Source organism: Protopterus annectens, chromosome 7.part0 (assembly GCF_019279795.1).
Source record: "Protopterus annectens isolate FY-2018-M chromosome 7.part0, PAN1.0, whole genome shotgun sequence".
In the NCBI taxonomy this organism is placed as follows: Eukaryota; Metazoa; Chordata; order Ceratodontiformes; family Protopteridae; genus Protopterus; species Protopterus annectens.
The window spans coordinates 413,662,918-413,677,078 of NC_056739.1; the positions used below are offsets into that span (position 1 = coordinate 413,662,918).

Below are 14,161 nucleotides of genomic sequence, written 5' to 3' on the forward strand. Positions count from 1 at the left end.
GTCTAATGGCTTACGAGCAAGCATAATTCAATTTTTGAAGAGCACTTGTGTACTGGTGGGAGACTAGTAATTTAAAGATGATATGTTGATATTCATTATTCTAAAACATTCACATTTAAATACATTTTACATCTTTTTCATATACTGTCTGATTTGCCGTGTTCTAAAAAATGTTCTATAGTTTCAGCTTTATAGATATTATACATTCTCTCACTCGTTTATATTTTATTAACCTTTTCACAGGCAATTGTTTCTAACATGTCTCCATAAAAAAAATCATGCATTCCTTTTCCTTTATTAAATCTTTTTCACCTGCCTTTTATTGCATTCTTTGGTCATCTTTTTCTTTCTGTATCTTAATATAATACTTTTTCATAATTTCTTTATGCCGTCATTTCCTAGTAGCATTTAACTTCATTGTAATTAATCGTGTTTTTCAGTAAATCTTGCCATACAACTCCTACATGTTCAGGTTTTTTTTTCCCTAGAGACCATAAATCTTTATATTTTACTACATTATATTTCCTGTATGCTCACTTTTGTTATCATTAATAATCATTATTATGCAATACAAATTTAGTGATGTCAAATAAACAATGGCATTCTTTGAACCAAAACTTCCTTCCTGTTTATTGTTCTGCATCCCAAATAAATGAAAAGAAAAACATTTTAAGTAATTATTTCTTTAGATTCAACAGAAATGCACGTACACTTCCTCTATAGCTTAACATTCACAAAATATATGAATCATACCTCTCAACCTCTTACAGCAAGAAATCTGGACAAAGCCTCAAATAATGGGGGGGGGGGACAAAGGCCCACAAATAGGAACACTTTTTAAATATTGCTCTTACAAACTTAAGAAAGTTGATAGAATAACAGGTTTTACATTAGCATGAATTTTCTGAAGGATATGAAGTCTGAAAATCAAATGTCTGCCATTATTTTCTGAGTTCAGTCCTCAATGATTTGTCAGTGATTTGCCAGGAAGCCACAAGAAACAGACAAAAAATATGAGTCAAAAATCTGGATATTCTGCAAAAATCTGAACAATTGAGAATTATGATATAAATTGAATGAATGAATGAATGAATGAATGAATGAATGAATGAATGAATGAATAAGATGCAGTTTGTTTTTATATGATAAGCCAAAGGTCTTCCATATAGTTCTGGACCAGAATTCAGAAAACAGGCCTGGCCCTGAGTGGTAAGGCTGCAGCAAAGGGGCTAATAGCGTGATTATGGAAAGCAATTATTCAAAGACAATTGGCCACAATGAGGAAAGACCTCATTATCAGTTAACTTGCCTATCTCTGAATTGCTTAGTAGTTACATCATGCTCTGATAGGCCCTTGTCTGCTGCCTTTGTGGTATTTATCACTGTCTGCTGATGCATTGTGCTATCACAGGTGCCTCCCCTTATTCACACCCTCACACAGAAGGGTGCACCACCATACCTGTCAACTGCATGTGAGTTTACAAAACATCTGTGATGTTGTCATTGTCTATCATAAATAAATGATCATAGTCATTCAATAATGCCAGGCAGAGTTACATTCTTCACACTGTTAAGTAAATGCATCTGGATACAAAATCAATTGCTCTATTAACTGTTTTAAGTAGATTCGAGTATCATTTAAAAGGACTCCCTGGTATCATCTAATGTTGCCCCAGCTTCATCTGGAAATCTTCATCATAGCCTCTGTTTGTCCACACTATTACATTCAATCAACAATGCCTGACAGATGTTCATACTTTTTCTTTTGTTTTTTGAGTTCAATTAACATTTTAAGTGGATTGCGGTAATAGGGCAGAGTGCCCTTGGTATCTAGTATTCCCCCATACTGCAGGATTTGCTCATTTATCAAGGAGAATTTAGGTATGGCAGCAACACACACACACACACACACACACACACACACACACACACACACACACACACACACACTCACTGGACACCACTCATACCTTTGCATAAATTTTCACAGTACTTACCTCAACCATGATGTCATCCATTGAAAGTAATGGGTGAAAGCAAGTGTTTGGTGAGTTAATTACCATGTCTAGTGCAAGGATTTAGGCTGGTATGAATCAATTGGCAGTATAAAGCACTCAATGCAGGCATTTGCATAGGAAGAGTAAATGACAAATTACCATACAGTGCCCCCCCCCCAAAAAAAAAATGCCACATCCGCATTTGTGATAGGCAAGAAAGACAGACTGTGGTGCTGCACCACTTCGAGGTAAGCACTGCAGTAGGCTATGAATCTAAAATGGTGACTTCCAGCAATAAAAGGGATTTGCCACTGGTGATTACCTATTCAAATCCCATCCAGAGTGTTCTTTATCTCTTCCATTACATTCCTTTACTGATCACTAATACTTTTTTTTCTCAATCTCATAACTAGCACACAGATCTCACTCTCAGAAAAATCTATCCTCGCAATCTTGATTATATCCCCAAAACAGTTGTTTCTTTTTATTTAATTTTAATCTGATCTTGCTCATATTTTCCTACTTATATCTTATTCTCTTATCAACCCTTTACTATTTAATACCACTATAAACTCATCTGTACATCCCATATGTTTTGAAATTTCCACCAAATCTCTGATTTTACCTACTCCTATTTATATCATCATCTTGGTATTCTGCATAACTGCATTTGTACCCACTTAATGGGCACCCCTTCTTAACACATCTTTTAATCAGTAGCTCTAACTACCAACCAACCATTAATCAACATTTTATTAACTGTATTTAAATATACTGATTTTATAACTTGAGTAAATGATTTGTTCATCCTTTATTTCTCTAATACTGCTACATATTCATAATTGGTACTGTCATACACATTTTCCACATCACAAATCATCATTTTGTACCCATTTTTTGCTTATAAATTATGTGCTACCTAATATACTATCATGAAGTTTTTCATTCTCCTTTACTCAATACCAACAGTATGTTCATCTAGGATTGTTGTCAAAATTCAGCTTAATCTTCTTCTTAAATTTTCATAAATAACTTAGAATCTGTATTATTCCATGTTAATGGCCTTCTTTTGGACGTCATTGGTTTGACATTCGCCCTACAAAAAGTACTCTAAACTTCTCATGTTTGTGCTACTTACCAAAGACTAAAGTTTGCATTCTGCATTTGCAAAATACAAGGCCTTACACAATGCCATTAGTCCATTGGAAACAGCCATTGAAACTAACATTTGCACTTGATTCAAACCAAAACTTAAATAAAATGCAAACTAAAATATGGACCATATCTTATATTCACTTTGGTGTAAAAAAGTAAGTTTATTTTTATTAGAATGAAAAATATTAAATACTAGCCACAACTATCCAATATGAAAAGAGAATTATCAGCAAAACCGTCCCGATGTTAAGTACTCTAAAAACATGACTAAACTATAAACTAAACAAATGCTAATATAACTCTCACTTCCATAATAAAATTCATTAAAAATAATAAAATGAAAACTGAGTGTGTGAATAACAAAATTATCATCATAAACCCCCTTTTTCTCATTTTCTACATGGGGATGGGATGTTGTGTCACTTGTTACCATCCCTCCCTATTCATTGCCACTTTCCTACTTTCCACATTCATGCCTGACTGTTGCAGGTCTTTTTTTCTCACAATCCATCCACCTCTCTGCTAGATTCCCTCATTTTCTCTTGCTTTCTTCCCAGCTGTCCCAAATCTTCTTCACCAGATTGTCTTCTGCTTTCCTGCACATGCTCAAACCACTGTAATCAGTTCTCTTTGATGTTTTCTGTAATGGGAGCTACTTTGGCTTCTGTATATATGTCCTCATTTCTTTGTCTGTCCCACAAGGTGCATCCTACCACCCATCTCAGGCACTTCATCTCCATCACCTCTAGCTTACTCAACTGCTCGGCCTTTAGTGGCCAGGTTTATGTACCATACAGTAGTACTGGTCACACCACTGTTTTGTCCACCTTACATTTCAGTTTCTTTGGCATTCTTCTATTAAACACTACTCCTCACACACTGTGTCAGTTGGTTAGAGCCCCTTTGATTCTAGCTTTGACCTCCTCATTCAGACTTCCTTTCTCCTCAACCATCCCTCCCAGATACTTGAAGCTGTTAACCTGTTCCACTGTTTTCTATTGTATCTCAATTTTCAGCGTCTTCTGATTTCCCCCATTTGCTCCCATTACAACTGTCTTATCTGGGCTCACTTTCAAACCATGTGCCTTGAATTTTGCATTCCATTCCTCTATCCTTTGCTGAAGTTCTTGCTTGGAGTCGGCCTGTAAAGATACATCGTCTGCATACAGCGGCTATGTTGACCTGTCCCCTCCAATCTGTTTGTTAATGTAGTCCATCAATAGTATAGACAGCAGTGGACGCATAGTTAAACTTTGATGCACACCCACTCCCCTGGGAACTCGTCTGTAAGACCAAACACAGATCATACATGAGTCACTGGGTTCTTGTACATAGCTTGCACTAATTATACCAATGTTTCTCGGACTTCGAACCACCACAGGACTGCCAAAATCGGCTTTCTTGGAACGTTGTTATATGCTTTCCCCAAGTCTAGGAATACCCAGTTGGACTCTTTCCTCATTTCTAGCTTCTTCTGAAGTATCTGTCTCACTGCAAACATTGGGTCAGTTGTGCTCATCCTGATCTAAATGAGAACTGTTCATTTCCCATCTTACTTTCTACTACTGTGCATATTCATTCATCAATTACCCTCTCTAGAACTTTCATACAGTGTGATAGGAGTGTGACACCTCTATACTGCCCACAGTTGTGAATGTCCCCTTTTCTCTTGAACACTGGAACTGGTATGATTATTCTCCAATCAACTGGGAAATGCCTTTCTCTCCACACTGCTACAAGTACCCTCAGGAACTATTTTTTCTCTGTCCCACCCAACATCTTGATCATATCTACTGTGACCTCATTTGAACCTGCTGCATTCCCTGACTTCATTTTCCTTAGTGCTGCTCTTACCTTTTCTCAGGTGGACTCCTCTTCTCTCACTATGGGCTATGTCTGGAACACTACAGCTCCTGTGGGGTTTTCTTCATTCAGAAGCTGCTGAAAGTACTCTTTACATCTGCCTTTGATTTCATGTGGACTGGTGAGCAGGTTTTTGCGGCATCCCTTATGAAGGGTGTCTGGCTATCTTCTTTATCTTTCTGTCTTTTCCTTGCAACATGATGAGAGTTTCTTTGTGGCATCCACTGAGTGACTTTCCAGAAGTTGGTAGAGGGCATCTGATGCCTTGTTCTTTTCTACTGCAGCTCCTGTCTTAGCCTCCTTGTTAGCAAACCAGAATTCCTTCCTAACCTGGTATGTCTTTTCTATCTCCCTTTTTTTTCTGCACTCCTTTCATTTGATGACTTTTTGACTTTTGTATTCCACAACCAGCTTTCCTTATGTAGTTTGTTTTCCATACTCAGCTTGGCCGCATATCTGTTCTGTAGACCTTACACATACTGTTTTGAGGCACTACCATTGTGCAACTCCACCTATTTCTCTTCTTGAGGTACCAAAGCTGTAAGTAATTCCTTGAACTGTTGTGCTGTCTCTCCAATCAACTTCCAGCTCTTCTGGCTGGTCTCTGTTGACCTTAGAGCCTTGTCTGACCACTGCTTGCAGCTGATTGTGGCAACCAGTGTTTTATGCTGTGGGATGACTGTTTCACTGGGGATGACTTTGCAATCACTGATTCTATCCCAGTTCCCTCTCCTTACTAGGAAGAAGTCTACCTGAGTTACATGTTGGCCACTTTTACATGTGATCTTGTGACTCTCTCTTTCTGAACCATGTGTTGGCTACCATCAAGTATTTGCCAGAGAGGAGTATAGAATGGCCTCTCCTTCTTTATGCATGTTGCCCCATCCATGTGCATCCAGGCTGTCCTCATATCCTGTTCTGTCTGTCCTGATATGTGCATTCAGGTCACCTATTATCAATGCCAGTTCCTGTTGTCCTACTTTATTTATAAGGTCTTGCAGCTGCTGTTTGAATGTACTCTTTTCCCTCACTATCACAACCCTGCTATAGAGCATAGCCTGAGATTATGAATACTGCCCTATCATTATACTGGGATTATATTACCATGAGTCTGTCACTAATTCTGACAACATCCCTCACTGTCTTCTGAAGTCTCTCCCTCACTACAGTTCTCACATTATTTCTAATCTGTCCATTTCCTAAGTAGTAGAGTCTGGATCCCAAGCCAAGTGGCTTTGCTGCACTGCCACTCCATCTTGTTTCCTGGGTACAATCCTCCTTACTATCAGGTCATCCACTCCCAAGCCTTGTCCTGTCTGTGAACCTACATTGAGTGTAGCAATGCTTAGTTCATATTTGACAGGTTGATTGGTTTTATGTCCAGCTTCCGCTCAACAGAGCTATTCCAGGTAACCCAAACTGGGCAAATGGACACTGGCTGGTCTCTAGCTTATTAACCCAGAGCTCCTGAGATTTATGGCAGGCACACACTAGCCAGTAGAGACATATACACCCCTCTCACCATTAGCATGTGTCCCTGTCAAAGGTCAGAGCAGACTGGGTCCTTAATCCACTTATCACCAGCAAATATCCTTGCCCATTTTGGCAACATTAGTCAACATGAGCAGATCACCTAGATACATATTTTTACACCATCAAGTTGTTAGCCTTGCCATGATAACAAAATTAACAGAAGAGATAATTAAATCAAAGCCATAAAATGTTATTAGTTTTTAAGTAAAACTATAATGATCACCAATTATATATAATATATATATATATATATATATATATATATATATGTATGTATATTTTTATATATATATATATATACATGGGTCTACTTCATTTCACTGAAAACACACTTCACTGAAAGTCATTTCGTTGAAAGCTCATTTCACTGAAAATCCATTGCCTGAGCACAATTCACTGAAAGCTCACTTCACTGAAATCTCATTTGACTGAAACTCATTTCGTTGAAAGTTATATGCCCTGTTCCCCACTGTAGTGCGATCCTGGAGTTAGTATATATAGTAAGGAAGGATGTGGAGGGCACAGCCCCCTACATAGTTTGTATATATTATCTTCTAGAAAGAGTTATTCATTCAACTTGTAATTATCCATGTCTATGGTTTTCAACGTTTAAAATAGGTGTGCCCCCCACACCCTTACTTTATATACTAACTCTAGGATCACACTACAGTGGGGAACAAGGCATATATCTTTCAACGAAATGCGTTTCAGTCAAATACATTTTCAGTGAAGTGAGCTTTCAGTGAATTGTGCACAGGCAACTCATTTTCAGTGAAATGAGCTTTCACCGAAATGAGTTTCAGTGAAGCGAGTTTTCAGTGAAAAAAAGTAGACCCATAAATATGTATACATACACAGACACACACACACACACACACACACACACACACACACACACACACACACACACACACACACACACACACACACACACACACACACACACACACACACACACACACACACACACACACACACACACACACACGCACAAATATATACATATGCACAGACACATACCGACACAGCTTCAGAAAAAATATTTCTTGTTCTGTAGCAAAGTTGTAATTGATGCAGTATAACTCAGGGAAAGTAGTGGCATTTATCTCAATTTGCTATTTGCCTTTTGTATTCAGACATTTGCAACTTATTAGTATAATACCTATCCCCAAGATCCTTACAAATAATATGTAATAATAAAAAATGTATACAATTTGAGAGCTGGGCAGTTAAAAGTGTGCTTATAAAAGACATTGTATAGGAGTTGTTAATGGCATACAATTGCTGTTGTGACTTTTAGATGCAAACTCCACATTATGTCTGGTACGTATAAAGTTTGACATCTGGTACATTAAGCTAGATAAGCAACTGTTTGGTTGTTGCTTTCATCATAGTGTATAAAATGGCATGCCTTTTTGACTGTAGGATGGCAATAAGTACCACAGGATAAAATATATGAAGAGGTGGAATTTGTGCACTAGGAGATGCCTGTTATGGCCATTCTTAGATGTTCTTACTATGATGCAGAGGCATGGCTAGGGTGGGTCAAAGGGGGCAGCTGACTTTGATGCAAATGGCAAATACCAATCAGTGCAGTGCTTGTATTCACAAATGAATTCCGATACTGCATTTGCAGTCAGTGCTGAAGTGCTTCAAAACTTGTGTTTGTTGTGGTATAAATGTAGGTAGCAGAAAGATACAGTTTTCAAAGGAGAAAACATTGAGGGTTGCCAGATTGTAGAGAGGGACAGCGCATCAGAATAGCTAGCTATAGGTCTGCTCTGATGCTTTAACTAGTCATAAAGATTCATATTACTCTCACAGAAAAAATGGGTACATCCCCTACAGTCTTGAAGATATTTCCATTACCACGCAACACGTTCCATTTATCAGAAATGTTTTTCTGTAGAGCATGCATGTCCTTGAAAACATACTGCATAGGCAGCCCTCTTGTATATGGGTACCATGTTGATGAATGTAATGTTTATATACACCATTCATATGTTAAATCTGTTATATCATCAGTATCACCAGAAATATTGCATCTGTATATGAAACTTGGCGTCACATGCCTGAACTTGATATCGACATGTTTGCTTAGTTTGGTGAAGCTCACAAACTGAGATTTGACATTGCATTTAAAAATCTGGGCTGCATTTTGTCTACATATAAATAATGGTTTTCTTAAATTTTAATTATATTTTAATATAAGTACTTAAATTGAAAGTCAGCAAGTCCTCATGCAATAGTTAAAAGTCGATAGTATTCAAATCTAATTCAGTCTAAATTATACAAAAAAGTAAGGCTAGATGGGTAGACTGAACAAAAATTTTAAAAATCTCTAAAAGATGGTCAAGTGTGCCTTGCCAGGTAAGAAAAATTATGACATTGATGAGATAAAAAGAGCCAGAGTATGAATTATATAGTTTCTCAGTCTGTCAAGAACTATATTATCACAACATAATTGGGGACTATAGCAGTCACTATTGCAGTGTCAGGTTTCTGTCAGTAGATTTTATTATGGAACACAAAAAATAATCATAAAAAGACAGAAATATCACTGAGCTGGGGAGTGGTAACATTAGGATCAGCATTTGACAGATCGTGTACTTCATCGGTGCCTTCATTGTGTAGAATGATGATAAACAAAAACTCGGTATCTAGTTTAACTAGATAAGAAGTGTCAGAACCATTGCCTAGTGACTGCTGACTTCACTGATTCCAACTAAAATTATCTGGATTGTTTAAAATACAAAGCAGACTTGAAACCTACAACTTCAAGAAATGTCCAACATAAATGATTAAAAGTTTCATTGCACCAACCTCAATGTGGGGCAGTAGGTCTCATGGGAAGTTGAGCAGGATCTTTGTAAACCCAAAGTAAATCAAATATCTATGGAAGAATCTGGGTAAAATTATGGGAAAAGTTGCTCAGAAATCTGTTGTGAGCCCAGCAAGTTGTATAAAGCACGTTAACAGAAGGTAGATATTACATTTTGAACATAAGGGTGACTCTGCATACTGCTGTTTAACAAATTATACATAACAGTTTCAAAGAATAAACACTTTAAAGCAGCAGTAGCTTTATCTTTGCCTGTTGGAAAAATATTAATGTCCTCATTTATTCTAAGTAACTTCAAGGCAAAGTTCATAATATTGGTTAAATTAAAGTACCTAAACAAACTGACATGATGAATCTAACCATGTTGTAAGGTCTTACTTACAAAACAGCTTCCCTCAGTTTAGCACTATAACATGGACTGGATAGTTTGAGATGCCTGGTGCATGATGGGAAGGGGAGGTTTCCCGATGGCAGTGAAAAGGTCTATCTGTTGATTAGTTCTTACTCCTGTGGCTTAAGTACTAGATATTACAAACATGGACAAAGATGTACCTCCTTCTTCTTAGAGCTCTTTTGTTATGCTAAGTACATAATGTTAGTTATCTTTTAAATAACAAAGTACATTTTGCAAAAGGCATGTACTATTGCAGTTTTGTGTAATTTTCATGTTTTTTTCTTTTTTTTGCTTATAGGGCTGAAAGATGATGTTCAGTGCTTCTCATGTGGTGGAAGTTTAGGTGACTGGGAAGTTGATGACGATCCTTGGAAAGAACACTGCAAATGGTTCCCAGAGTAAGCATGGACAAATTGTTTAGGCTGCGTATATTGAGCTGTTGCGCACATTTACTCTAATTTTCCTTTTTCTTTTTCTGCTTCTTTGCTCCTTTATTAAACTGTGAATCTTTTTCGGACATTTCTTTTGCTGTCTTTATTGTATAAAGGAGAAAAGCCCCATCAGGAATCTTTACGTACAAGTGTAACGATAATCACAGCTGCAGTGTTATGTACATGCTGCTATACAAGTGTAAGGATAATCACAGCTGCAGTGTTATGTACATGCTGCTATACAAGTGTAAGGATAATCACAGCTGCAGTGTTATGTACATGCTGCTATACAAGTGTAAGGATAATCACAGCTGCAGTGTTATGTACATGCTGCTATACAAGTGTAAGGATAATCACAGCTGCAGTGTTATGTACATGCTGCTATACAAGTGTAAGGATAATCACAGCTGCAGTGTTATGTACATGCTGCTATACAAGTGTAAGGATAATCACAGCTGCAGTGTTATGTACATGCTGCTATACAAGTGTAAGGATAATCACAGCTGCAGTGTTATGTACATGCTGCTATTGCTTTTCTTACTACACTATATGCTGTTGAATATCATGCTGAAGTAGACTAACTTTGATCTTACTGTAAACGAGTACAGCTGACACTACCAAAGGAGGAAAGAATTCATGCTGAGGTTTTGCATCTTGCAAAACATGGATGTCCTTATGTAAGCTCCTTTATCTCATTTGTTGGTTTCACTCCCCAGTCACGGGAAGTGCAGACCGTCCAGCAATTGAGTATTCTGGGTGCCAGTGCAGCAGCTTTTAAAGTCTAGCATGCTCTATAACCTAAAAAAAAATAACCTAAAAATGTCCTGCAGCTGTCTACTTCCATAATGGTCTGGAAAGTATTCTGGATTGCACCAGTAAGTGTTTCATCAATAAGTTCATTTTAAGGTTGAATTTATTTAACACTCAAAGTTCATTTCACATTTTATCAAAGTAGCGTAGAGCATGTTGCACTTGCACCATTATTTGTGTCACCTAATATTTAATTCTATCCCCACAATCTTGAACACATAATCCATAAGACTATTACCCACACTTCATATTTCAATACAGTAAGTACGTACTTGATAAAAACGTTTTAAAAATGCTTAGGGACTACATATGTTGTCTGTTGATAGTAAGTGTAACCAAATAATAGATCCTTTAAAGTATTACAAAGTCAGACTATTTATACCAAAAGTTTTAAAATAACATATCAAAAATGCAGACTGCTCAGCATTGCTTGCTTCCTAGTGTTTGGGTATCTAGTTTGGTTCCTGATTGGTGTGCCTTCTGTGTGGAAACTGCCTGTCCTTCATTTGTGTATATTGGATTACCAGGTGCTTTATCTTCTTTTCACATTACAAATGGATGCTGTAAGTGTATTGGAATTCATCCATATCACAGATAAAGGTGTATGTGTGCACATGTAATAGACTGGCTTTTCAGCTAAAATTAATTCTGTACCCTAAGCTTTTTGAGTGCTGAGACAGGTTCTAGCCTCTACGACCTTGATAAAGTAGGTAACAAAAAATTAAGTGAAACTTGATAAACTCAAAAAGACAGATGTGTAGAAAATTCAAAAAAAGGTGTGTGTATTTTATTCACACATTCATTTATAGGTTTAGAAGCATGACTTAATACCTTTTAGTCACCATTCATTTTAAATAAAGTAAAACTCAGGAAAACCTTATATTAAACATTCAGTTGAAGCTGTGTGTGTCTTGTGCTGTGTTAATTTCAGTATCTCAGTATGTCAATTTTTTTTAACATTAGCACCTGCTTAGAGGTTGGGTTGTACTATGATATATTCACAACTGCTGTAATTTGGTCACAAGACCAAAATGAGTATATAATATCAAAACTCACATTGTGACTATATGTTAATATATGACAGTTTAACAAAATCATACCATAGCAGTAGATCGCCTTCTCTTCATTGTTGCTGTATTTGTAATCAGGAGGATCTCCTCCCCAAGGATAGTCCTACGTCTGGCCAGTTTACCAGAGCCTTTAAGTCTTACCAGCATCGTACATCTGACATATGCTCCCCACATCAGCATAGGGCATGAAGGTGATGTACAGATGCTCCAAATCAGAAGTGAAGTGCCCTAGGAGAACTAGAGCCATGCCAGGATAAATGATAACATGTACATCCAGGGAAAGAAGAGATGCCTAAGGAGAAAGGCAAAGACTCCTTGATCAGGCAGATGTTCCCAACACTAAAAAGGAAGAGAAGGGGGCAGGAAGGAGGGCAGGACTGAATACTGCATCATTGAAGAGGACATCTACTGTTATGGTAACATTTTACAACTTGTGTCCTTCCATATCACTGTTGTTGTATTCATAACAAAAGTTACTATAAGGAATGGAGGAGTTAGACAAAGAGAAACCCTCCACAAACCCATGAAGGACAGCCTTGGCAAAACCTGCCCCGGCTCTAGAAATGGCATCCAACTTGTAATGTTTATTGAAGGTGTGCACAGAAAACCAAGTGGCACCCTCAAGGATAGAACTGGTGTCCAGACCTTTGAAGAAAAGCCAGACGAGGCCACTGCTCTGGTAGAATGAACACTAACAGAGGCAGAAAGCTGTTTACCATGAAAGGAATAACAAAATGAATGGCTTTTGAAATCCAGAAGGAGATGATTTCCTTAGAAATTGCCAAACCCAATGTCCTGGCATGAAAAGAAACAAAAATCTGCTCAGATTTGTGTATGGCCTTCATCTTTTCTAAATAATACCTGAGCTGTCTGGGAAGATCCAAAGCATACAGAACCTTCTGACTAAAAAATTGCGGAGAAGGAAAAAAAGGAAGGAAGCTGGATTGACTGATTAAGGGACAACTCACTGACCACCTTGGGCACAAAAGGAGGATTAGTATGCACAGACACCCTATCACTATGAAAAATCAAAAAAGGGGAACCACCATCAAGGTCTGGAGTTCAGAAACTCTATTGGTGGAAGTGAGGGCAAGTGCTGAAACAGTCTTACAGGTGAAATGTTACGAAGAAGAAGAAGAAGAATCAGGCTCAAAAGGGGCCTTAGTCAATATCTCAAGAACAAAATTAATATCCCAATAGGAAAGGATGGGTTTTCTTGGGGGCCTGATGTAAAGATTGCCCTTCAGAAATTGTTTATCCTTAAAACAAGAGGCCAGTTGTGGATTCAAAGGCAGGCAATTGCTGACAAGTAAGCTTTAACAGAAGAATATGCCAAGAGCATGTAGCAGTTCCCACAAGTAAGAGAGAACCAAAGGGATCCTGGCGAGATTAAACCACCAAGCAAACACTCTTCAACTTGGACATATATGATTTCTGGTATTGAGTTTCCTGGCCTCCTGAAGTAACCTAAGTATGTCCTCAGAAAACTGGTAATGAAAGGGGATTATGAACCTACTACCCAAATTGTCAAGTGAAGTGAGAGAGAAGGAGAAACCCTTTGTCTTGTGTGAGAAAATCCATTCAGTGAGAACTTGTGATGATTGCCCCAGGCAAGATGAAAAAGGAGGGGGAACCAGTGTTGTCTGTACCAAAAAGGAATCATAAGCAAGATTCTTGGATAGTCCTGTTTGACCTTGTGCAGGACCCTAGGAAGAAGAGGAGGAGAAGGAAAAGTATAGAGAAATATTCCCTTCCAGGAAAAAGGCATGGTATCCACCTTCCAAGCCAGAGGACTTGGGGCTCTATAACAGAATTGAGGAAGCTGTCTGTTCAGAGGAGAGTCAAACAGATCCACTTAAGTAATACCCCACCAATGAACAATGTCCAGAAACACTTCTCTGCAAAGCATCCATTTGTGAAGTTGTGACCTGAACCTGCTCACAGTCTGCCATCAGGTTTTGCTCTGAAGGAATATAAACCACATGAAGGGAAACTTGCTGTTGAATAGCTAGATCCCAGACCTGAAGAGCTAGTCTGCAAAGAAGATAAGACCTTGCCCCCCCCCT

General features: G+C 37.9%; 1 protein-coding gene across 1 annotated transcript in view; it reads left to right on the forward strand.

The window, feature by feature from the left end:
- LOC122805967 (baculoviral IAP repeat-containing protein 1-like) overlaps nt 1-14,161 on the forward strand; it is a 319,950-nt gene that overhangs the window by 10,841 nt on the left and 294,948 nt on the right. The window contains exon 2 of the mRNA XM_044076207.1: nt 10,083-10,182. Coding sequence (XP_043932142.1) covers nt 10,083-10,182 — 100 coding nt within the window. The remainder of the gene's footprint in view (nt 1-10,082; nt 10,183-14,161) is intronic.